General features: G+C 47.7%; 2 protein-coding genes across 3 annotated transcripts in view; one reads left to right on the top strand and one right to left on the bottom strand.

Annotated features, from left to right (window-relative positions):
* Positions 1-2,531: 2,531 nt before the first annotated feature.
* Positions 2,532-8,625, top strand: RLBP1 (retinaldehyde binding protein 1). Its single transcript, XM_054272868.1, has 8 exons — positions 2,532-2,658; positions 3,459-3,502; positions 3,728-3,856; positions 4,770-4,971; positions 6,148-6,326; positions 7,189-7,347; positions 7,938-8,048; positions 8,157-8,625. The coding sequence occupies exons 2-8, from the start codon at positions 3,491-3,493 to the stop codon at positions 8,313-8,315; spliced, it is 951 nt and encodes a 316-aa protein (XP_054128843.1). The 5' UTR covers positions 2,532-2,658; positions 3,459-3,490; the 3' UTR covers positions 8,316-8,625.
* Positions 8,626-13,266: 4,641 nt separating this feature from the next.
* Positions 13,267-25,654, bottom strand: part of ABHD2 (abhydrolase domain containing 2, acylglycerol lipase) — a 34,063-nt gene continuing 21,675 nt past the window's right edge. Inside the window, exons 6-12 of one of the 2 annotated variants that reach the window (XR_008482888.1) lie at positions 24,266-24,449; positions 20,672-20,764; positions 18,914-19,024; positions 17,657-17,726; positions 16,855-16,939; positions 15,316-15,954; positions 13,267-15,283 (exon numbers count right to left, since the gene is read on the bottom strand). Coding sequence is in view for 1 of the 2 variants with exons in the window: in XM_054272718.1 (XP_054128693.1) it covers positions 15,758-15,954; positions 16,855-16,939; positions 17,657-17,726; positions 18,914-19,024; positions 20,672-20,764; positions 24,266-24,449 (740 nt within the window). In the remaining variant the exon portion in view is untranslated. Of the gene's footprint in view, positions 15,955-16,854; positions 16,940-17,656; positions 17,727-18,913; positions 19,025-20,671; positions 20,765-24,265; positions 24,450-25,654 lie in introns of both variants that reach the window. The other variant, XM_054272718.1, reaches the window with a different exon arrangement.

Below are 25,654 nucleotides of genomic sequence, written 5' to 3'. Positions count from 1 at the left end.
GGGGCCGGGAAACACCGGGACCGCCGGGCCGCGGCTCCGGGCCCCGAAATTCCCGCCCGGAAGTGGCCGCGCGTCACCCGGGGAACAGTGCCCGCCCCCGGCGCGCTGCCCGCCCGCGGGCCCGCGGGTTCGAGTCCCGCGGGGGGAGTGTCGCTGTGTCACAGCGTGGGTCCGCCCTGGCGCACCTGGTCCGGCCTCCCTGCCCAAGCTGGGTCGTCCTAGGTGCGAAAAATGCGTATTTTATGATTGGCTTTTCGCCAAATATTAAAATGAATATTATATGTAGTTTATTAGAAAGTAATGCTGTATTAAGTCTCTTAAGTCGTGTGTTAAATAGAGTTTTGGGTTATAAAATAATATGTTAAAATAGACACTATGCTGTGTAAGATACTTTTTTTAAAGAAAGGACCTGAGGCGAAATAGCAGCCACAGGACACCTGAATCTTTCAGAGAAAAAGAATTTATTGCCGTCTTATCAGACGAAAGGAACTTCTTCCCGCCTGGAAGGCACTGTCAGCATTCAGAGGAAGAAGTTGACCAGACAGAATCCTGTATTTTAATGGAATTTATGCATCATGTATGAGGTGTATGAATATGCAACAGGCTGTTGCTTTTAAGGGTTAATCCTCTGTTAACGAGTGTCCTTTTCAGGCTTGTGCTGCCCGGAAAAAGGTACCCGGATTTCCATAACTCTTTATTTCTATTGTCTCATATTGTCCTAATTCAAATTGTCCTAGTTATTATTACTCTAATTGTATTACTATTTTTATAACCATTTAATTACTATTAAGCTTTTAAAACTTTAAAAACAAGTGATTGGCATTTTTCACACACCCACGTGGGGTTTGGATACATTTGAGTAAACCCCTTAATTCCGGGGGACATGCGGGGTGGCCTTGAGCGTACCAGGAGGTGTAGCCTGCCTCTAAGCAGCAGGATTTGGCCAAAGGATCCCAAGCCCGCACAGCGTGGGATATTTCACAAGCCCTGTGCTCACGTGGAGCAGGAGTTGATGTGCTGAGCAAGGGGAGTGAGTTTGACGTGGGGCTGTGGGCAGGGGGATAACCAGACCTGGAAGAGAAGTGCACTTTGGGGTCTGTCACAGCACATCAGGGTGGGTCCCCCTTGAGACACGTTTATCCAGGGCAAAACACTCTCTTTGTGATGCCAGAGGTTGTAGGTGTGTCTGCAAAACTATTTCATCTGTGATGATCATGCTGGCTGGGATGCCCAGGTGCCCCAGGGATCACAGGTTCTCTCTGGCACAGCAACAGAGCATTATTGGGTCTGTTTGGGAAACCCAATGCTGATGATGCACCCCTGTTATGCACCGAGCTGCACACAAAGGTCCAACGAGCTGTAGGAGGGAGCTGAGCCTTGCACCAGGGCTGTGGGAAGGGGATGGGAGGCTTGGGGGTCTCCTCTGAAGAGCAGTGCACGCTGCCTCAGGCTGCAGTGGCATTGCTCAGGGGTTTGGCACAGGTCCGAATTTTCCCTCAGCAGCACCCCAGCCTTTCATCTGGAGTCTCGTGCCTTCCTCCTCCTCCTCCCTCCCTCCCTCACACTGGGGTCTCAGCTCCGCTTGCAGGACAGCCCTGTGTGGAAACCAAATCCGTAAATCCCAGGGGCATTACAAAACATGCCTTGTGTAAGCCCCTTCAGCCCTGCTCTGGTGCTTAGCCCGGCCCTGCCACCTCCCCAAAATCCCCACCATGGTAAGAGCCTGGCCAAGCTCCTCTCCTGGGCTTGAGCACTGCTCCATCCTCTCCACATCTTCACACAGCTCCCACAACCCTTGACCCAAAGAATTAAGGCTGCAAGGGCTCTCCTGCCCTGTGTAGCTTCAGCATGCTGGGGCATCCCAGAAAAGACATTTTGCCATCCTGCTGCACCCACATGTGGGCTGAGCTTTGTTTCTCCCACATCCCAGGGCTCCCCTCCCTTATGGCTCTGTGGCACCTCCAGCTCCCAGAGCTCTGAGCAGTCAATCATCACTTGAGGGCCTTGTAGAAATGTTGTCTGTGCCTTTTTTTTATAAAAGCTGAAAGGGGCCTTGTATGGATGCTGGTTTGGGAGGCCCCATAGGGGAGGAACTGGAGAGCCCCAGGAGCATCCTCTGCCACAGACCCATCCCCGCAGCCAGACCCTGCCCACACAGCCGAATTCACAGCAAGGCCTTGCCCACACAGCTGAACTCACAGCAGGGCCTTGCCAGGGTTTTTGGGGCAGGAGCTGGGGAACAGACCTGTCCTGCTCACCCCGGGGAGCAGGCCAGGATGGCAGGCTGCCCACCCCCTGCCTCTGCCCCTGCCCCGTGCTAATGAGCGAGTTACACAACAAGGAGCTTTTATACTTTGTTAATCGGGCCCGGCATCCAGCCCGCCTCCCCACGCACACTCCCGCTGGCCGTGGAGCCCCGGCTCCCTCCTTCCCTCTCCTCAGCTGCCTTTTGTAATGTTTTAATGGGGTTTCTTTCCTGGGCTGGGCTGACTTAATTGCAAAGCTGCAGTGAGTTGATGCCTTGTGACGGTCTAATCCCAACCCGGTGACTCTACAAAGCTTTCACCCGGCTCCCTCCTGCTCCACTCCGGCCTCGCCACCCCTGCTCCCACCTCAGCTCCGTGCACTCACCTGCTCAGGACACTTCTGCTCCTCCTGGTGAGTACCCAGGACATTTTTCAACTGGAAGAACAGCGTTGAAGACCATCAACCTCACTCAACCTGGCCCCTCCAGAGCTTGAATTGGTTTTGATGCCTCTCCCTTTCCCAGGAGGTGGAGGGAGAGAGGATGGCCCTGGGAGATGGGTGAGCTGGAGCCAAGCATCGCTCACACAGCCTGGGCTTGGAGCTGGGGCTACAGCCAGGCAGGGGTAGGTGCTGGAGGCAGGATGAAGGCAGCCCTCCTCCTCCTCGTGGATGGGAACAAGGTGTTTCACCCAGACTGCACTGGAAAGATGCTGAGAGGTTTGCAGTCCAGCCTTGCAGCTGGTGGAGCAGTGAGACTTGAGAGTTTGGGAAATACTTTGGGGATGAGTATTTATTTTGGTAATATTATTTATTTTGGTAGTAGAAATAAAAGGATGAGCTGGCTGCCTGGCCAAATTTGGATGCTTGTCTCTGCCAATGGGAAGGTGGTCTGAGACTACCTGGGTGAGGGCAGGCTGAGATACCCCCAGCCAAAAGAGGAAAGGCAGACTGAGAAAAACATATAAAGTATCAGATGATCAATACACAGATTTTTAAGCTGCTTTTGCAAACATGCCTGGTGTTTCTCCAGGCTGCTTGGCCTCCTCGGGTAGGCAGAGATGCAGGCAGTAGGTGATGGAGATGAGGAAGGTTGGGGGTCTCCTCTGGACCCCCACTTCTGCCCCTATCTGTGCAATATGTCAGGAAATGGGGTATAAGGGAGGCTGTGGAGACCATTTGGATCCATGCTGATTCCTCCTTCCTTCTGCCAGTGTCCTGCTGCCGACAGAAGACAGAGGACAGCATGTCTGCAGTTGTGAGTACCATCCCCACGCTGCCCCATCCTCTGTGCCCTGGCCATGCCCTCCCTGCAGAGCTGGGATGGGGTGCACAGGGTGCACCTTGGTCCAAGCAGCACACAGCCTGTCCCTAACCCACTGGACGCCCTTGTGTGGAGCCTCTCCCCTTGCCCAGAGCTCCCAGGTGGGGCAGGGGGCTGGGGGGCTGTCTGGGGAGCCCCCACAGCCTCTCCTCCCCGCAGACGGGCACGTTCCGCATCGTGTCGGAGGAGGAGCAGGCGCTGCGCTCCAAGCTGGAGCGCCTCACCACCAAGGACCACGGGCCCGTGTTTGGGAGGTGCGAGAAGATCCCCCCACATACCCTGCAGAAGGTGAGGCAGCTGTGGGGAACGGGGGAAAGGTGCAGCTCCTGCTCCTCAGGGGACAGAGGAGACTCTCTGCTGTCTCTTGCACTCACCAAAATGTCTCCAGGCTGGGGATTGAGTGACCCTGCCCTCCCTGTGTTGGGATGCTGCAAGGAGCTTTACTGTCCTCCCCCAGTTTTTGGGTGCCTCCACGACCCCCCCGGGTGTTTCAGCATGTGTGCCCATCACTGGTTCCCCTCTCTGCTCCTCCCAGGCAAAGGACGAGCTGAATGAGACAGAGGAGAAGAGGGAGGTGGCAGTGAAGGGGGGATGCACTTACCAAAATGTCTCCAGGTTGGGGATTCAGTGACCTTGCCCTCCCTGTGCTGGGATGCTGCAAGGAGCTTTATTGTCACCAGTAAAGGATTGAGTGACCCTGCTATCCCTATGTTGAGATGCTGCAAGGAGCTTGACTGTCCTCCCCCAGTTTTTGGGTACCTTCAGGACTCCCGTGTGACAGTGTTCACAGGGGTCTGAGGATGAGGGAAGAGATGAAGATCTGACTCTGTGTTTTAGAAGGCTTGATTTATTATTTTATGATGTATTAAAATTATACTAAAAGAATAGAAGAAAGGATTTCATCAGAAGGCTAGCTAAGAATAGAAAAAAAAGGAATTATAACAAAGGCTTGTCTCTTGGACTGAGAGTCTGAGTTAGCTGACTGTGATTGCTTATTAATTAGAAACAACTGCATGAGATTAATTACAGATTTACTTGTTGTATTCTACAGCAGCAGATAATCATCGTTTACATTTTGTTTTTGAGGTTTCTCAGGAGGAAAAATTCTAAGGAAAGGATTTTTCATAAAAGATGTCTGTGACACCCCCGGGGTGTTTCAGCACGCGTGCCCATCACTGGGTGCCCTCTCTGCTCCCCCCAGGCAAAGGACGAGCTGAACGAGACGGAGGAGAAGCGGGAGGTGGCGGTGAAGGCGCTGCGGGAGCTGGTGCAGGAGCGGGCGGGCGGTGAGGACGTTTGCCAGAAGGTGGCCGAGAAGGTGCAGGAGAGGGACGACTCCTTCCTGCTCCGCTTCATCCGCGCCCGCAAGTTCGACGTGCACAGAGCCTATGACCTGCTGAAAGGTGGGGAGGGCACAGAGCCCGTGGCCTGCTGAAAGCTGGGGAGGGTGCTGGGTTGTGATGCTGGTTGAGGATGAGGGTACACATCCCCCAGCAGTTCCCTGTCCTGTGCTGGTGCCTCCTAGCCCAGACTGGGCTGTGCTGGCAGAGCAGGACCCTGATATTGGAAGGGAATGAAGAGAGGGGGTAAATAGAAAAAGTCAGGGTTTGAAGAGAGGGGAAAAATAGAAAAATAGGGCTGAGGGGCTTGAAAGGAGCTGGGATGGGAAAAGAAATAAATGAGGGTGACACCAGGCATCCTGCAGCACCAGGACAGTCCCATTCCTTGCAAATTTACCCAAACAAAACAGAAAAAACCTCTCACATTTGGTGATGGTTTTGTTCATGCAGCAAACCCAGCTGGCTTGAGCTGCATCACCTTGAGAGCCCCATGCCCTGTACACGCCCTACACTCCTCCCTCTGAACCCCTGTAAGGAGCCAGCTCTGCACCCTCCTGATGCTCCTGTGCACGGTGCCTGGGGATCTTTGCACCCCTGGGGCACCTCTAAGTCTGGGAACAGGTTGGGGTGCTTGTGGCACCCTCTCCTCACACTGGGAGTGACACGGAGGGGTGGAGGGGCAGTAGAAGGGCAGCCCAGAGGGTGGCTGCTGACTGGAACCTGCCTGGCTCCAGCTCTGCTCTTCTTTGTGTCAGCTTAGGGGATAATGAGTTGTAATTATCAGTGCTGGCTCTCCGACGAGCTGTTTCGTTTGCCTGCATTTTCCCAGGATGAAATTCCTTGTTTTGTGCCTGCAGGGTGCCAAGAGAGGGTAGATGGGGGTTTTCACCCAAACAGGGAGGAAAAGGAGAAGGGAAATGAGGGGGGAAATTACTTTATCTACTTGTTAAGGTGTTGGAGAGAAAGCAGGTGTGGGAAGCTCCTGGCAAGGGGAGGGATTGCACCAAGCATGCTGGGGCTGGTCTGCTGAGTTTCTCTTTCCCCCTTTGCTTTCCCTCTTTGCTTTCCCTCTTTCCCCCTTTGCTGGAGGAGACCTGACCCACGTGTGCCACAGGCAGAGCTTTCCACACCTCTCGGGCTCTGACATCTCAGCATCACCAGCCCATCCCGTTTCTGGCAGCTCCCCCAGCTTCCCGAGGCTGGGCAAGCAGCCAGTTTTCCCAATTTTTGCCTCTGCAGGCTACGTGAACTTCCGGCAGCAGTACCCCGAGCTGTTTGACAACCTGAGCCCCGAGGCGGTGCGCAGCACCATCGAGGCGGGCTACCCCGGCATCCTGGCCAGCAGGGACAAGTACGGCCGCGTGGTGATGCTCTTCAACATCGAGAACTGGGACTACGAGGAGATCACCTTCGATGAGGTGAGCCCAGCTCAGAGGCTGCTCCCACAGCTGCGGTGCTGCTTTTGGGCTTGTCCCGCTCGGCACTGTGAGCACAGCATCCTTACACACTCACTGACACAGCCTCCTTACACACACACACTGTGAGCACAGCATCCTTACACACACACACACACTGAGCACATCCTTACACACACACTGAGCACAGCCTCCATACACACACACACTGAGCCTCCTTACACACACTGTGAGCACAGCATCCTTACACACTGTGAGCACAGCATCCTTACACACACACTCACTGTGAGCACAGCATCCTTACACACTCACTGACACAGCATCCTTACACACACTGAGCACAGCATCCTTACACATACATGTGCATCTGTCCAGCCATACAGGTGGAAGTAAATCTGGAGCCCTTTGCATTTATCCTTTGAGGGAGCCTGGGAGAGCATGTTCCACCCCAAAGGATGCAGTGCAAGATGCCAAATTCAGGCTGTGCATCCCCCAGCCCGTGTAACACGGGCTGATGAAAGGCACCACACCATTAAATCAGGGCCAGAGGAGGAAACTGAGGCATAGGGCATGGGAAGGGCTTCTTGGCAAAGAGGTCTTCAGGTGTGTAACTCAAATCTTCTCCCAGTTTCCTTTCCTGCTCAGCCCTGAATCTGGTCTCAGTGATCCAGATCTGATGCTCATGACTTGAAAAGAGAATGTGGTCACCCCCTCCCTGCTCTGAAATCTGGGGACTGGCTGTGACAAGCAGGCTGGAGTCCAGCAGACCCTGGATAACACTCCATGGGACTCCTCCTGAGTACCCCCTAGGGTCTATGGCAGGTGAGACCTCATACAAGACCCTGCTGCCTCTCCTCTCCATTAGATCCTTCGTGCCTATTGTATTATCTTGGAGAAGCTGCTGGAGAATGAAGAGACCCAGATCAATGGGTTCTGTATCATTGAGAACTTCAAGGGCTTCACCATGCAGCAGGCATCAGGGATCAAACCCTCTGAGCTCAAGAAGATGGTGGACATGCTGCAGGTGAGGTGGCAAAGTCTGCATCCAGCAGTGGCAGAGGGGACCCTGGGCAAGCAGGGAGCTCAGAGGCAGGGCTAGCAGGGTTTGGGATTGCCACCATGTTGGAACAATGAGAAAGCATCGTGGAGAGGCTGTTCCCCATCACCCTCTCCCTGCCTTGCCAGCTAATTGGCTTAACCCTGCAAAAATTTCCCCAGCCCATCTCCCTGCCTTCTCAAATGCCTGACCAGAAGCAGTGCTACCTCTCCTTGCGGCATCCTAGGGCATGGCCTGGAGGCCTTTCCTCATGAGCCTCTCAGCCCAGCCTGGTCCAGGCTGGATAGAGACACAGGCACTCCAGCATTTCTGCCCTTGGACCGAATGCCAAAGGCACTCAGCTCTTCCCATGGAAGGTCCTTCTCATGGGGTGGGAGCAGTCTGGGAGGTTCTTCAGCTCCCTGGTGCTCCTGAGGTGGGGATGTTTGATCCTCTGGGTCAGAACAGAGAAGGGGACAGAGAGCAAGGAGAGGTGTGGCAGTGCTGGTGTATCCATTGCTGCCTGCTCAGATCAGGGTAAGATCTGTAACCATCTGTGTCTGGGTTTGGGATCCCAGGACTCCTTCCCAGCACGGTTCAAGGCCGTCCACTTCATCCACCAGCCTTGGTACTTCACCACCACCTACAACGTGGTCAAACCCTTCCTGAAGAGCAAACTGCTGGAGAGGGTGAGTGTGGGAGGGACCTGCAGGCAAAGGCACCTCCTTGGGTGGAACAGAGCAGCTGGGAAGAGCTGTCCTGATCCTCTGCTGAGGGTCACTCTCATGTCCCCCCAGGTCTTTGTGCACGGCGAGGAGCTGGAATCCTTCTACCAGGAGATCGATGCTGACATCTTGCCAGCAGACTTTGGTGGCAACCTGCCCAAGTACGATGGCAAAGCAACTGCAGAGAAGCTCTTTGGGCCTCGCATCGAGTCTGAGGACACAGCTCTGTAAAGCAGGAGCCTGCTGCTCTCCCCTGTACCACAGCACCAGAGGTGGCCCTCTAACCCCACCACCTCCCTCCTGTAGCGTTGCTTGAGTGACTGCTCGTGCTGCAGCAGCCTGGCTGTGCTGCTCCATACCTGTCCCTCCTGTCCCCACTCCAGGCACAGGGCTGTCCCTCCCAGGCACAGCATCCTTCCCTCTGGAGCTGCTGGAGAAAGGAGGCCACCAGCCCTCTCCCACAGCCTTTCCTGGAGCTGCAAGGGGAGGACAGGAGAGTGTCTGCTCTGGGAAGGGAGGGCTACAGTGAGGGAGAAATAAAGTGTTTAAAGCAAAGCTCTGGTGCCTCATGGTGAGGAACAGGGGTACAGCTTTTTGGGTGCTGGCTGTGTTGCTGGTTCTAAGAAGACCAGGAGTGCCAGTGTTTGGCAGGAGACCCCAGTCTCCTCATCACTGACTGCACTTTGGCACCAGGACCAAGGCACTGCCCATCTCCATCCTCCCTGCATTCCAGATCAAGTCCTTTTCTTGCCTGAGAAAGGGCCCCCAGTTCTTCCTTATCTGCTCTAACCAGGGAAGAGAAAACAGATGCAAACAAAAACCCAACCAGGGTCCCAGGTGGAGCTGTCTCTGCCCAATTCCTTCTTGGGCAGGGAGGAGAACAGAACCTGCAGCAGCCATTGGGACTAGGAGATGGATTTCAATAACAAAACAACTGAAAGACAAGAAGAATATACCCTCCTAAATCCTTCAAAAGCCTCAGCACAGCTGTTTCTCCTAGCACTGCACTGTGAAAGGGAGCTCATTCAGGGAAGCCCCATCAAAAGTCACCATGGAGGGCAAAGGGTGGTACCTGTGCAGCAAACCGGCTGCACCTGACACTAATTACAGCTTGCTCAGGTGGGGAGGAGGGAGGCATAGGTAGCTGTCCCTGTCTAGAAAGTCTGTTCTGGCTCATGAACCAGGCATCTCCTCCAAAGAGTCAATTGAACACCCATTCCCAGACCATTTCCTCCAAAGAGCCAGCTGGACACCCATTCCCAGATCATCTCCTCCAAAGAGTCAATTGGACACCCTTTCCCAGACCATCTCCTCCCTTGGCCAGCAGCAGGGCTCAGAGAAGAACAAGCTCCTGGTCTCTGCCCAGGTTACCTTCTCCCTGAGCCTGGTCCCACAGTGGGTCCTGTCCCCCCTCCCAGCTCCATGTGAGTCCTTTTCATCATCCAGATCAGCCCCCCTACCCAGGGCTGGCTGAGGTGGAGGGGCTGACAAGAGCCACATTCAGCAGGGCACTGGCTCAGGCTCAAACCAAACAGGACAGGGCCTGCCTGGGGCGAGATGTTTGCTCCAGCCTCAGCTGCTTGGTGAGTCCATGCATGGAGAGTCCCAAAGCCTCAGGCTGTGTAGGAGACAGAGCAAAAGGCACTTCTCCACCTCCTTTGGCTCCTTTCTGTACCTGGAGCCATCCCAAGGAAAGCACGTGTGACAACCCTGCAAGCATCAGGCCAGTGCAAACACAACAGCACAGCTTGCCTGGGAGGCAGAGCAACTGCAGCTTGTGGAAACAGAACAAGGGGGAAAAAACTCATCCACAGAGAGAGGAGTATCACATTGCTGCCTCTGGGGTTTGCACTGGGACAGTCACAGCTCCTGGCAGGTGCCTGCAGCTGCTCACCACTCCTGTGACAAATTGTCAGCCAGGAGCTTGCTGTGGTGGGGAGACACAGAGCAGCACAGCAGAGCTGGGAGCTGAGTGAGCTGACTCACAATGGCCAATAAATTACAGATGAGGGCCATTGTGTCCCACAGAGCACCCAGTCCAGCTGCCCCAGCAGGGCACCAGTCCCATTTACCCCCCACAACTCCCTCCCTTGGGCTGTAGGGAATAAATCAAACAGTGGAGAGCTGTAAGGTCAGGTGAGCAGTGCTGTTGTACACCTGAGGCTCACAGATGTCACTGACCTGGCCACAGGTGCTGGTTTGTGTTTCTTCTGCCAGCAGCTGAAAGATCAGGCACTGCACTTGCTCTCACATAGGGAAAAATAGCAGCTGTTCTATTCCAGTGGCAAAAATAACTCTTTTTCAGTAGTTTCATGGCAGATGTGTTTTTTTTAAGACCATGCTATACCCATTCTCCACCAGAGTGGCTTCAAAGACCTCTTCTTGGGCAGAAGACAAAAAGCAACCAGGAAAGGCTTGAGCACCACTTGTATCACCTTCCCCCAGCCAGCTCCCCAAGCTGGGCCTCAGGGAAGACTGAGAGCCTCTGCCAACATATGGAACTTCACACACAGGCACTAGCTGGAGCACTGACTTCAATAAGTCCTTTATTTTTAAATAAAGAAACCCCACTGAATCAAAGATAACAAAATTACATTTCGTTTTGCAATGACTTCCATTTTACACCACACAAGAACAAAAATTAAAGAAAAAAAATCAAAGACAGTTTTATATATATTTATATATAATTTTAAAGGTAAACATCAGCAGATATAGAAAAATTGCATTGCTAGTTGCAAATCATCTCCCCTGCAGCGCTCAGCTCCAGAGAATCTGACTCAGAACATGGCAGCAGGGAGGGTGTCTCAATATACAGGCTTCTTCAGGGCAGCATTTAGAGATAGTTACAGAATATAATTTTGCCAAATTGAAAATATTTCCATAGTCAACTGCTCACCAAGACCACTGGAAGTCACTCTGCCTGTTCTAACACAGCTGCATGAGAAAAACAAGGGCACAGGTCTCCTCTTCCCAAGCTCTTTACACACCTTTTTGGCTAGGAATTTCAGAGAAAGAGGTTATGCTTCCTCAAGAAGAATGGCTAGAGATCTGTCACTGGGAATTACAGTCAAGTATCATGTAACAATGAGACAATATGCCCCTTTGGAAAGCTGTTGACTTGGGCAAAGCAGTAGGATTCGGTTATAACAAATACAAATGGGTTTTATTTGGCTTTTTAAAAATTTTATTTTAAAGACTTTTTAGTTGACAGGGACCATGAGATAGGTCAACATCCCAGCAGATCTATAGTGGAGATCCAAGAAGAAAATTCTGTATCTCTTCTCTGGTCATGCAAAAACTTTGATTACAATGGGAGCTTGTCAGTCAGACCAAAGCAAAGGGGCTTTGTGCCACCTTGTACAGATGTTCAGGGTAACTCCAGAAACATTTCCAGCACAGCATGGAAAGCTGGCAACTGCTTTGACTCATTGATGGCACTTGTGCCTAAGCTGCCCTGACAGCTGAGGAAGCCCAGGCCAGTGTCACTGTCACTGAGAGGAGGGTACAGGAACAGGGCACCCTCCCTTGGGCTGGTGCTGCTCTGAGGAATTCTAAGCTTGGAGAAAAATCCTAAAGTCCTCACACCAAGAAGGGCTGTTTGCTTTTCACCTAGAAGCCATGGAAGAGACACTGCTTTGAGTCACTGTGGCTCCAGCACCTTCCCAAATGAGCCAACCCACAGAAGGGATACAGACATGGAGCATGACTCAAGGCAGAAACAAGATGTTCTTTACAACAAGTGACTTACACAGGCAGCACAAGGCTCAGGCCGGCTCTGGTCTCACAAAAAAAGATTGAAGAATTTCATTAAGCTCCAGACAAGCACAGCATTTCCAGAAAAACCTGGAAGCAATCCAGGTGACTAAACTGGCAATTAAGTCCTGAAGATGGTACTCTCTGCTCTTTCCTTTGAGATGCAGCCACTTGAGCAATTTACCTCCAGCTATGCTGCTGGAGGGTTAGCAGACAAAAACTTTGGGATTGCAGGATAACAAGTCACACATTAAGTAAAGCAAACCCTGCTTCTATGACTCAATTCCTACTGCTAGAGGAGCAGAGAGTTGAAAGTGATCCACTGCTTTATATACATTGTTATTTTCAGCCTTGAAACTGACTGCAGCCAGTTGTGGTTGTGGGCTGCCCACAAAGGTCCTTTAAGTCAGCACTCAATTGTGCCATGTGCATCACTGGTGTGCCTCAGCGTCTGAAAATTCATTCACCAAAAAGCAAAGCCCCAAAAGCTCTGACAGAGCTGTTACTGAAGTCTCTAGATATGCTGATGTCAGGGGAGGAGGAGGAAAAGGGCAAGGCACCACGTGTCAAAGGGCTGTGGTCTAGAAACTTGTGGCAGACCCAGGACAGATGACACACAGGTAGCTTGGCTAAATTCAGTACTGGAGTTAATAGTTCTCAACATTTTTACTTAATGCCCTGTCTTTGTAACCCATACCTTCATAAACAGGAACTGCAGAAAAACACTCAGGAAAAGGATTGCAAGGAAGTTCACTGTTTGCCTTTACAGTGCAACTACAACACTGCCAGACCCACCTGAAAACACCTTGATTTAGAACAAAGGGACAATTAAAAATGCTGGCAGAGCTCGTGTAGTGGAAACTCAAGTTCCTTGTGCTCAGTCAGAGCAAGTCTGAGCTGCTTATTTACCATCTTCAGATACCTCCAGAAAAATGGCAAAGGTGATGGTTGGACCAGCCTAACCATCAAAGAGTAATTGTTCTGCAACTTGCTGTCTGATTGAGAGGGTCCTCAGGGTTCATGTTCAAGTGCTACTTACATTCAGTAATGGGGAAGGTGTGTTTACCAGGAGACTACCCATGGAAGAGCTCTCCTAATGATTTTTCTAATCCCAGTTTGAAACTAAGCAGAGCACATGTCAGATTCACCAAGCTGCAATGATCTACAAGTGCACACTTCAGCAGCCTCATGTGTTTGGACAAGAGATGAAAGACTTCACCTCTAAGACTGAAAAACTCAGACTGCATGTAAGGCTGGGTTCACTGGGCAAATAAAGACCACCCGCCCACATAACAAGAGTAGTATTGCCTTATTTTGGGAGATAAGAGTATTTCAGATTAGGACTGGACAAAGTCCGACTACTTCTGCAAGCCTGACTACAAGTCTTGCTTTGAAAGAAGCATCAAATTTGTTGAGATGGAGAGAACAGTTGTTTTTACACTGCTTCCACCTACAGGCTTAAGCTGAAGCTCCAGAAACCTTGCACAAAAAAGCCACAACAAAAGCTGTCCTTCCCCAAATAAGCCAGACTCAGTCAAGTCACAAGTGATTTGAGCAGTTTTAGATTCAAGTGCAAAACCAGGGCAAAGGAGCAAGACAGAGACCCATGGTACTTCTGTAGTGGAGAGTTTCAGAAAGTCCACAGCACTGGCACTTCTGAAGGCTTGGGTTGTGGGGTAGGAAGGAGTACTCCTCAGAAAGGCTCTCCAAGGTTAAAGAAAAATCTCTACTTGATTAGACAAAACTACAGATCCTGCTGCTTTGAGAACTGTCCAGTTGCTCACCTCATTTTGGGAGACTTAGACACCTAAATTTATACTGTAGCTATTTGATGTGTACATGTGTTGTTTACACTCCACTTCTGCTGAAGTGAGGAGATATTTAAGTCATACCCAATGAATATTACATGAACACTACTTAAGCAAAAAAACTGAAATGTCTTTTATGACATACTTTAGTGATGCAGTATGAATAAGAACATAACACAGAGACAAGATATCCATCAGCTAAGAATATCCTTGCTAACTGATGCCCTAAAATAGTTCTTAAGGAACAGCCACAAGCACAGCCAAATCTTTCTGCAGCTTTACTTAGTTTCATCTTCTCTTTGAAGAAAAAAAGAAGCCCAGATTTACTGACTAGAAGAATGTGCAGACATCCACAGTTCACTGTGGATCACAGGCCAAGGTGTTTGGCCTAAGGCAAATGAAAGGAATTTCCTGATATGACAATGCATCTTTGCTACAATAGTTAATTATTGCTTTATTAAAATGAAACCCCACCTACTCAACCTACTGAAGTTCAGGAACAGGGCAGTCCAGGAGGCTTGTTCCCCAGGTTTGCTGTTACCAACCTGAAGACTTGCAGCTTGTTTCACCCTTAAGCTATAAATTAAAGTGCCTGAACACAGACCAAGGCTGAAGCAATAAAGTGCTGATGAGGGAAGTTGTGACAGGAAAAGAACTTCACTGACACTGTGATAAAGAAACCCTACAGATGGATTAAAGACTCTACAATATTGAGAGAACAAACAGTAAGGGGCAAAAAAAAAAAAAAAAAAAAGATTTTTACCACTAGTTTCAGTCTCCAGATTGTCATGGGACAACTTTCCTTTAATAACTATTTTGGCACAGACCATAGCTGCCACTTGAGGGAAAAGCACAGGTGAGTAGCCAGCTTTCCTGCAAACAGCTTTCACACTTCACTTTGCACATTAAAACTAGAAGGGGATGTCTGGTTGTCAAAAAAAAAAATTCTAGTGAGAAAGAGCCCAGTGTCTTACTGGAGCCAGTAATCCTACAGATTACACAGATCTCGAAGTAGTCAGCCATGCAAAGATGTCAGTTCAGCTGCACAGGGCTGGGGACACCAGTTCCACATCAACTGTAAGGCAAGTCACATGTCTCAAACCCACCTGATGCTCTGAAAGCTAATGGGAGGAATTTTGATATTATTTACCCTGACATAAGGGGAGTAAATCTAAACAGATACACCCTACCCCCCACCAATTAATCCCTAAGAGAGTACAATAGTTCTCCATTAAATAGTCTTTCAAGCAAATTGAGCTCACAGAAAAAAAATCCTGCAGATTCTTAATCATGGGTTTCCATTTGGAAGCTAGAGCCAGCTTTAAAAAGACCCAGGTCAAACAAAGAATCCAGTACTGAAAAGATAACAGTATTTCAAAAGAGGCAAAGGTGACAAGAAGGTGACTGATCAGGTCCTGAAGTGAGAACATGTTTACACAGAAACATTAACTGGCATTACCAGGCTGCAGCTTTTCTCTACTTGGAGATGCAGCATAAAGCCACCCCAATCCACTCACAGCTCAAGCATGGAAAAGTTGAATATTTTTAAAGTGATTCACTTGTGCAAGTGCATTCCTAGGTACTAAAAGGTTTCCCTTGAGATGGTGCAAAGCTGACACTACACTTGCAGTCAAGCACCTGTTTTTCCAAGCCACACTGTAGTGCCTTACAGGCTGAATCACTCACTGGCTTGTGGCTTGGTACAGGGATTTTCCAGCACCCAGAGAGAAGAGAGCCACAGTTATCCCATCATCTACACCTAAACAAATGCTGCAGATCAAATTTTTGACCAGCAGGTAAAGAGATTTTGACATGTGAAACTTCTGCTATATTAAAGCAAGCAGTCTTTAGCTCAGTAGCCCTGGAACAAGCTAAAGACGGCAACCCAATTCTTCAAGCAGAGCAGTAAATTACAAATCCACGTGACTGGATATCCAAAGAGGCTCTGACCAGTTGTTAACCTCTGCTTTAACTCAATTTTGGAAAAAAACACATGGTGATCAAACCCCAGCCATAGAATATCAAGGAGAATGGAGACCTGAAGCAGCAGGTGAGGGAACAAGATGTTCCCAAATAGAGATTTACTGAAGTGATCCAGAGTCTTTGGGTCGATTACTCCTGGCCAGACACAGCCTGCTCAGCATCTGAGCAGTGAGGCTTTGTCTTCTCCCACTGGCAGATGGCATTGGCATACTGCACCACAAGCTTATCCATCCAGGTAAGAGGCTCTGGGAACAGCACAGACCCCTCAAAAAATCCCAGGTGGCCTCCATGAAGGGGCAGCACATGCATGACATTCTCCTTTTTCTCTGTAAAAGAAAAAGAGGCAGAAAGTTCCAGGATAACATCTTAAGATGACAATGAAAGCATCTTGAGTTGCCAGGACAATGGCTGCCCAAGAGATGCTGCTGACTGGGCCCTAACAGTAATAATAATAATAATAGAAACAATAATAAAAAAATACTGCTGTAAGAATTGTCATTCTTTAACAAATGAACACCTTTAACTCACATTCCCTGGAACTAGGACTGTTTGCATCGTGTCAAGCTGCACTAAACTCTGACAGTGCATCAGCCATCTTGTTGCATGGACAGTGAAAAACTCTGTGCTTGCTTCTCTCTGAAAGCAGCTGGGGATAAATTCTCTGCTCACAGCCTCTGGCCAGGAAAAGAAAGAACCCTGCTTCCCTCCCTGTGCACCCACTCTTTGTGTGATGAAGCAGCAGCAGCTCCCTCTTCTGAGCTTCTAAGGATAATTTACCTTTTTCCTTGTTTGAAGACAGACAGCTCAACTCCTTTCAAGGGAGAGACCCCAGTTCAGTGCCAAGTGACACAGCCATGCATGCACTGTACCCATTTCATCAGCAAAGGGGGAGTTTATGTGTGCTTCATCCAGACTGTCACCACCACCCATCTTCCTACTAAATCCTAGTGAGCAATGGAGATGTGAGGAAATCTTTTTTCATCCAGGAATGGAACCTGCTGCTACCAACACAAGCAACAGGTGCCTCAAAGGACTGAAGTTCCTCCTGCTCAGGATTAGCCTTGTTAGTTCTAGCAATTGGTGACTTAAAGAGGCTTAGCACACCTCCCACAGCATTACAGATGTAAGGAGGCAAGTCAAGCTGCTTTGAAATCAGGAATTGTGATGTGGGAAGCAAGCTGTAGGTACACAAACATGCCCAGCTGGAGGAGACTGATTCAGCATACCTGAAAGAGCTCTTGGAATTGATAGAAGACTCTCATGAACAAGAGGGTCATCAGCAGCATTAACCAACAGAAGAGGAACATTGATCTGCATCAGGAAACACAATATAAAATGAAGAAACCAAACCAAAAAGGGGTTAGTATTTGAATGTCAATCTACCAACTGTAAAAGTATCTTAGCATAACTCAATTAAGATCTTATTTCAGAATTAATTTTGTCTCAAAGAAAGAGGCAGAGAGCAAACAGACTGAGTCCTCACTTTTAGAATTGAAATAACCACACCCTGTTTTCACTCTGCATTGCTTTGCACATCAGGCAGCTATTGCCAGCTCTGTTATGGACACCTTGGTTAAAGTCCAGGAAACTCCCTTGGAACATCTCCATTCTCTGGTTGTAGAAAAAGGAAGAACTGATCTCAATTACACTTTGGCAAAACTTTGCTCAAGCATCTGCCTGTCAGTGTCCTGAGTCTCCTCCGTAGAATCCAGTGAGCCTTTCTTCCTTGGAGGTGCAGGCTCCATGCAGGCACCCATTTCCCACTTTATCCTCACACTCTCAGAGCAGGTCAGCTGAATGTGTGGCTTTGTCTCCATCTCTTGGGTGCTATCACCTACCAGAGTTATATACACTGAAAAACCCAAATAATTTAGCCCCAATGTTAGAGGCAGCAAGATCTGAAATTCTACTCCAATATACTGTGGGTGATTATTTCTGAAAATCCCAGCTGAGGCATCTGCAGGTATCACAAAAGGAAACACAGAGTATTTTCCCTTAATGCAAGAACAGCCTGCTGCAAGAGCTTACCCTGTGCAAGTAATGCAGGCAACTTTCCTCTTCATAGTATTCCTTCAGTGAGCTGTAGCCATGGAATTTCCTGAAATAGAGTAGATTGTCATTAATATCACCTGTGCCAGCCATGTCACTATTACTTTTAAGTGAGGACACATGCAGAAACAGAAATAATGGCTCAATTTCCATAGATAATATTTTAATACCCAGTCTCCTTGCAAAACCCTTTGGCAGCACATGCCTTGATGATTTCTGTGCCTTCTCAAACATTCTGAGAGCATGGGCAAGTCAAACATGCAAACTGAGACCAGCAGCCCTCAGAGTGTTTCTTTTAAAACACCACACTTCACTTAATTGTACATGTGGATGAAAGAAAGTTAGGATCTTGTTCATCTCTCCCTAAAAGTCTTTTCAAATACAAATCCAGCATAGCTTATAAACCTCAGATTTATTGAACAAGTTCCCCAGAATTCACTGTGGTTCTACTTGATCTTTTCACAGCAAACCAAGAATTCAGTAAGCCTATATTCAAGTGCCCTTTTTTTTATATAAGGGACAACATAGCTGTTGGTCCAAACTAGAAAGGTCTCAGTGATGGGGGACAAGCAGGGAGATTTCCCCAAGGAATGTTTTTTTTATAAGCAGCCAACCATACTCCCAGTTTGCCAAAAGTGTCATAGCTTTCTAGCTAACACTTTGCAGCTTTATTTTGGAGAGGGGTCAATGCCTGACACAGAACATGCCATGGTATGAACACTGCCACTTAAAGTGCTATGATGTTGTCAAAGAGACAGGCAGTAACAGGCTACTGCTTATTAAAGCAGAGCACTTAATTAGGTGTTAGTATGACAAATAAAGGTTGCATTATCTCAGCCAGCCCTATTGTGTATTGACAAAGCAGAAGTGTTTCATGGGGAGAAGACTTTTCAGAGTTAAGGAAATCCATAAGCAGTTCTGAGCTTCTTTCCACATTCCCCTTTTTTATTGCTAGAGCTTGGCCTCTTCCTACCTTAGTGAAGGCTGCAGGTTCAGGTGTTACTAATAAAGAAATGTCTCCTGGATGATTTTAAAGAAGCTGTGACTGTGAACAGTAAGTTTGTTTTTTTTCCTCTCTTCTAAGTTTTCCTTAATGTGGAGGCAAGTAAGAATTTGAAGTTGTGTTCACTGTACTTCAGCAGAGTCCCACAGGCACAGCAAGGGGCATGCAAGAGCAACACTGGGAAGAGAAGGTACCTGGAGTTCTATAGGGGAGCAGGGAATTGCCCTTCATACCTCATAACATTATCATCAATCTGCATAAGTGATGTTGCTGTATAGAGCTTGCCCAGATCAGCTTCTGACAGGCTATGTGGCTTCTTCATGTTATCTCCAAAAAGAGCTTGCCTGGAAGAGTGACATCAAGAATTACATCCAAATAACACAAGGCAGCTAAACCATGACCTGTTCAAGGACAACTGAGTTTACCAAATCTGACAAGATAAGATTAGAAGTGGGTTATATAAACATGAGGCTTCCTTGGGAGCAAGAGCAGTTGTTTGTCCACTTACCTTAGCAGCAAGACATAACAAACCTCAGAAGCCTGTTTGTAGGAAAAAATGTTTTCCTTATCTACTGAAAAATTGCATGAGGGGCCCTCTTAAAAGAAACTTCTCAGAACAGAGGGCACTAACAGTATTTGGACTTGAGGCTATATGTTAGAGGGAGAGATTTTTGGCTTCAGATCAAACCTGGGGGTGGTTTGGGTGAGAGCACCAGCAATGCTGGGCACAGCATCTCCTGCACCATCTGGTTCTAAAGCCCCCAGCACAGACTTCAGGCTACCACACACAGAAATTACTCAGGGTATTTCCTTAGCAGAAAGCTTTTACTACGGACACTTGTCATAGCTGGCTATTGCCCTCAGGGGTGGATGTGTTTCTTTACCAGAACAAACTTCTTCCCAAACTAACAGAACAAAGGCCACAAGTTGGAAAGGGGTTTTTATTCCCTTTGAGAGGCAGCTGCAGGGCAGGCTAGGTTTGATTTGGGCAAGGTAGAACACAAGTGATTATGGAAAAAGTTTGCTCAACACACTTCCTTTCAAATCAGCACCAGTCTTTTGTGGGTTAAGAATTTAAGCACCCTTTAATGGGAGCTTACCTAACTTCACTCGTCAAATTTGTTCAAGTTGTCTAAATATTTGTAAACCTGGAATGAATTACGTGGATCATCCTACACTGGCCACCCTCTTTCTACAAGTGTTTCATACTGCACAGGAGTGTAAACAAAGAACCAGAAGTCTGAAGTGATACATGCTCCTTCAATGAAATAGGCCTTAAGATATTCCCCTCCTTTCTCTTCAGTCAGGCAAATTCCAATACAGATGAGGTATTTTCTTGTCTGCAAAGTACCACCCAGAGAACTTTTGATGGGGAAAACACCAACATGAGCATGTCACCTGTTTAGCACACAAATTTCTTTTGTTATGCAAGAGCAACGGATCAGCAAGAGCAGCACAAGGATCCTACAGCACTCCAGGAACAGCAATGTTAAGTGTTTTGCTGGCTACATGCTCTTTCTAGAGGAACAGCTAGAAGCCAGAGCTACAGGTTTGACTATTTGCTTATTTGATATGCAGCAACTCCATATAGCAGATCTGGAAGATTAGTCCTACCTCAGGTAGGTGGCAGAACAAGAGGCTCCTTCAATAGGGAATTCTTTGGCTAGAAGTAAAACAGATGCAGAACACTCCACTTTGAAGTCTAATTGCAATGTTTTCCTGTGCATGTCTTGTTTATTCATTAAGCAAGTTTCCACAAAACACAAGGAGACAACAATGTCTTCCTTCTAACAAAATGGCCAAAGCCTGTTTGTCTATTTTACTATAATGAGATTGACAGGGGCTCACCTTCTCTGTTGGTTGATCTAAAGATCTACCAAGGAACTTGTGCTAAACCTGTCAGGAGTCCTATTTTAAAGGACCAGGCAGACAAATCCAATACAGCAATTGACCCAATCAATACTGTCAGTGTGAGTGATGTACTGCAGTACCTGTGAGAAAGGATGATCTTCTTCATGTTGTCTGCCATGAGGAAGTTATAAAATCTTCTGCAATGATCCCACTGCATGAAGGTTTCCTGTGCCCTAGAAAAAACACAGCAGAACAAACAAAGCTGTTAATGGAGCCCTTGAAAGATCAGATTAATACACTGTTAACATCTTATGGCAGCCTGGGGGCTGTGTAAACAAACCTCCAGGCCTTCTCTGCCACAGCTTAACCTTTTCCAGGAAATTACTTCCACTTTGATGAAGTTTGTTAGTATCAGAAAACAGATCTGCAGTCTCATCTTGCACAATACAATTAGCAGTTTTGATCAGAGCATTTAAGAGCCATCAATCAAGATCCATAACACTGACAAGAGGATTTTAGTATCCCTTTGCAGAGGTTGAATGTAATTTACATAATGGGACTTTCAAGGAAAGGGCTAAAACCTGTTGCTCAACAGTGTTGTCTATTGTGTAATACAGCTCTGCAGAGGAAACAATTTGTGCAGATGTTTCCAATATATACAGATACTATTATTGTTTCAGTTCATTGGCAGGAACTGAAGGAATAAATACTAGCTGCAGCTGCAAGTGGCATCTGAGTTGAAGTCTTTACCTATTCTCAAAGCAGAAGAGCTTCACAGCTTATCTGTTGTTAAAACAGAATTTAAGCCATCCAGAGTTGTGTGAGCTCTGCCAGACACCAGCACTGCTTTGCTATGCAGGGTCATGGGCAGGTTAGAGCTTTACTCCTAGCAGGGTTTGCTGTTGCTGAGGGAACACACTATCATTTACTGAGGGACTCAAGAATGCTGGGAGCAGCTTCAGCTACTGAAGCTCTCCTACCACTTAAACATTAACATACCATGAGAACTACTGTAGATTTAGCATGACCTTCCAAGCTACAGCGTGCAAGTCCCCTACCAGGCAAGAACAAACTGTTTTCTTGTAATTAGCCATGTTGGAGAGTATGGATTTAAAAAAAAAGAAAAAAATCCATTATCTTTTTGTCTAGCCAGGTTATACCTACCACACTTATGCCAGGGCAGGGGAATGAAAGAAGATAGGAAAATGCACATTTCTTTCTTCACAAAAGGTTCTCCAAGCAAACCTATTAAGTTATCACAAGATGTTTGAAGTTAAAGCTACTACATTTCCCTGCAGTTCCTGTGGTGTACAGCAGTTCTCCTAACATGAAGAGTTGCAAGCGTTAAAAAAAAACCCCACAGGCAGCTTCCAGTACTGTGAGGACTGCCCAGGTTTCAGAGCTGAGGTCTCTCCCCACAGCCTGGAGCTATGATGAAGATGCATTCCACAAGATCAAGAAGCAGAATCAAGCCTATGCAGGCAGAGATTAAGGAATAAGGAGACCTGTCCCTGTTTAGCCTCAGGGAACACATTCCCTAGACTGTGTTAATTCATTAAAGATCTCATTGTTCTGGCAGATCCTAGTATTGCTGCTGCTCTGCAAAGGCTCTACTATTTGAAATCTTTGGTTCACCTTGCTCATCAAAATTTTTTCTTCTGCTTATGAAAGTTATTTGGGGAATAAATGCTGGACAAGCCAATATTAAAAAAAAAAAAAGGAACTGTAAATTAAACTGGTTATGTTACCAGGGTAATCCACTTCCATGTAGCCCTGAAGGCTGAAGCCAGCTATTTTCATGTACCAGACCAAGCCCAGAAAGGCAGTGGCTTCACCATTCTACCTGGAAGTGCTTTACACCTCCTCCCTCCCACTTCTATAACCAGGGCACAAGGCCCTCCCTCCTCCTGCCCTTTGCCCAGTAGATGTTGCTTCCCTCTGGTCCTTCAGCTAATTAGCACTTACAGCAGATGTGGGTATTAGGAAGGGAGACACAAGACCTGAAATCCTTCCCACTGGCTGTCCAGTAATACAGAGCAGATGTTTTGTGGCAGGAGCTTTGCTAGGAGATGTTTACCCAGCAGGTGGAGGCAAGAGCTCAATAATCCACACAGCCCACACCATGGGGTGCATTAAACTCAGGGGGAAAAAACCCAGTGAGTTGTTTTTCCACACAAATATCCAAGTGGAGAATTGTTAATCAGGTTGTCCTTGCCATGTAAGCATAATAGCATTACTCACAACAGCATTTTGGAGATCAGGAATACAATATTGCATAATTGTAGAAGATGAACCAAGTGGACCTCAGCCAGATATTATCCCTGCAAGCCCTCTCTGATGGTTGCAATTAAGGAGCTGGCTTCAAAAGGATGCTCTGTGCTCTATGCCAGAATCCCAGGACAGCTAAGAACATTTTACTTGAAACAAAACAGAACAGCTGTTCCTGTAGCATCTGTTCAGATTTTAAGGGTGTGAACTAGCAGCAGATTATACACTTTTTTAGCAGTAGTCACATCTGACCTCGAAAGGGATTAGATAGCAAGAATATTACAAGCATATCAAGCTTTTACTGACATCTTAGTGCTTCCAGAAAAGCTTTTGGCTTTTACCCGTAAGAGCCCAATTTATAAAAGGTGTCTTCAGGCTGCTGAATAACAAACTGCTCCCTACACAGACAGGGCATCATCAGCATCAAGAGTTCCAGCTACCCTGACCAGGCTGTGAGGCTGAATTCCATAGCAAGCCCCTCACAGACCTGCTACAGTTTCACCATTCACATCAGCCCAAGGGATTATGACTCAAATACCTGAGTCTCAACAGTCTCTTTTGGCTTCAGTCTCACAGCTCAAAACTGCAAGTAAATTACTGCAGAGTCAGCTTTATCTTAGTAATTGTCCATATATACAGACACTAAAAACTGAAAACAGTAGCTTAGCCAGTTACAGTGCTTTAATCTCCATTACCTGTGCATATATGGAAAGATTAAAGTGCATTAGTTAAGTCCAGTTTTAAAGCAGCACTTCTATGCCTGGAGCCTCCATCAGGACATGCAAGTGAAGCCATCACAGCTCCTAAAGTGCCAGAACCTTGTCTTCCAGGTGGAGAAATATCAATATTTTCAGACTTAAGGGCTGTAATACTTTCCCTCCTCACCTTCCCCATTCCTCTAGCACAGCTGTGAGTGCCTCTCCATCCCCTGATCACCCAGCACTGTTTCAGTGACACTAAGAGAGGAGCACAGACTGACAGAGACTGTGCTCTGCCTTTCCAGTCTCCCTGGGTAAGAGCTGCCAGATGAAACTGCACACTGAGGCCAAACAAGTTATTACAAACCATGGGATATTTCTCAGAGTGATGAGACAGTGTAAACTATTGCTTGCAGACCTGGCATCAGCTCAGCAGCTGCTCAGGCTGCCCAGCCTGCCTGGTTAATTACACCAGGACAGGGAATGCTTCCTCTTCACCGTAGCCATGAGACAGCATCACATGCACAGCCCAGAAGCTGCCAGCATGTACCTGGACAGGTACACAAAACCTGTTTGCTCTGCTGACAAAGTTTACTTGTGCTTGCAAATCAGCAGAGCTTCAGGTGCTCCTTCAGGAGGGTGTTATCCTACACAGTCTGTCAGACCAGTTCATGCAAGAGAAATACCCATCTTCACCTTGCCCTTCCAGAGATCTGTTCCCTCCTGCACTCCCAGAAGAGAGCAGCACAGAGAAGGCTCCAGACCCACCTGAGTGCACTGTACCCCTGGCACAAGCTGACACAGCACAGCACTCGCTCCTGGTTGGCCTGGCTCTCTCCCAGGTATTTGCACACTATGTTTCCACCCAGGCTGAAGCCCACAACAATCAGCTGGGTCTGAGGGTAGGTCTTCTTGATGTAATTCACCATGGCACCAAATTCCCAGGTGCATCCTAAAAAGAAGAACAAAGTTTAAAAAAATCATCTAATATATTTAAATTCTCATTTGAAGCCTCAGTTGCTTTGAATTCAGCTTCTTACCCTTTCTGACTTTTCAACAGCCTTAAGGTTTTAACAGCTCTGATTCACATGTGTTCATACATCTGTGAGTCCTATGGAGCTTAGCTCATGCTTAGTTCTGACAGAATGCCAAAGCAAGATGAAATTTAGTTGCTTAAAAATCATGGTGACAGTTAACGTGACAATCAAAATGCTTTGTTTCTTAAACAGCTTTAAAAAGCAGAGTCCAGCAACTCTGGGCTTGACATTACCATGCAAGAGCAGCACACATCATTACTTTCCTGAGGCAGTTTGCCACTTCTAAAGTGAAGTGAGGTATTTGGAATGCAGTTTGCTCCTTTGTTTTTAAGCAAGATGATATGGATCCCTAAATCCACGCTGCTGTGGGGAGGGGAAAGGAGTGGCTTGTCAGGAAGAGCTCCCAGCAGACTGCTGCAGAGCCTGACTAAGCAGGTGATTTCTGGAATCAGGGAGAAGGGTTTAACCACAGATATTCAATCCTTTGTAGCCAGTGAAAAGGTAAAGATACTGCAGCTCCCTGAAAGACATGGGTATCCCCACACCAAGAGAATAGTTAAGTGTCTCTATAGAGATCTGTTCCACTGTCAGCAAACACCCACTTGCATCCCACAGGCTGCAGGCACTGAGGGATCCAGTTTCTGGCAGTGCTGGCATCCTCCAACTGTTTGACAGACTTGAAGGCCTCCACACATACAACAATGTGAGTACCTTCAACTATTTCTCCTGCTTGTGAGTATAGGAAAAGGAGATATGGAGCAGCAGCTGCAATAGTGATGGCGTTAGTACACTGGTTTCAAGTGTTTATGCAGCTTGTTAACCTTCCCTTTGGATTTAAGGCTGCAAACCACAGGAGGCATCACATGGACAACAGAAATAGAACTCCGATGTTTCTTCTTGTCCAGAGTCAGAAACTCAGCTCTATTCTGTGGAACTCATCCAGAGAGATAAATCCTAGGATTCCAGCATTCCACCCTGTACTAACCTAACACTGCTCCACTGCATCCCCACCCCATCTGTAGCATCCTCAGTGAACAGACTCCAACTTAACCTAGCTCTGGAGTAAACCCTGAGCACCAGAGCTTGTTTGCTTCAGTGCAACAGCAAGCTCCTGTCTGAG

The sequence above is a fragment of the Melozone crissalis genome, unplaced genomic scaffold, assembly GCF_028551555.1.
Source record: "Melozone crissalis strain CALT ecotype California unplaced genomic scaffold, PUWL_Pcris_2 ptg000014l_1, whole genome shotgun sequence".
Classification (NCBI taxonomy): domain Eukaryota; kingdom Metazoa; phylum Chordata; class Aves; order Passeriformes; family Passerellidae; genus Melozone; species Melozone crissalis.
This window is presented reverse-complemented; position numbering and strand designations above follow the sequence as displayed.

Bases quoted from the DNA above. Each gene is read 5' to 3' on its own strand.
- RLBP1 (XM_054272868.1), top strand. The intron at 4,972-6,147 runs GTGGGGAGGGCA...TTGCCTCTGCAG, and splicing joins AGCCTATGACCTGCTGAAAG to GCTACGTGAACTTCCGGCAG. The intron at 8,049-8,156 runs GTGAGTGTGGGA...ATGTCCCCCCAG, and splicing joins AGAGCAAACTGCTGGAGAGG to GTCTTTGTGCACGGCGAGGA.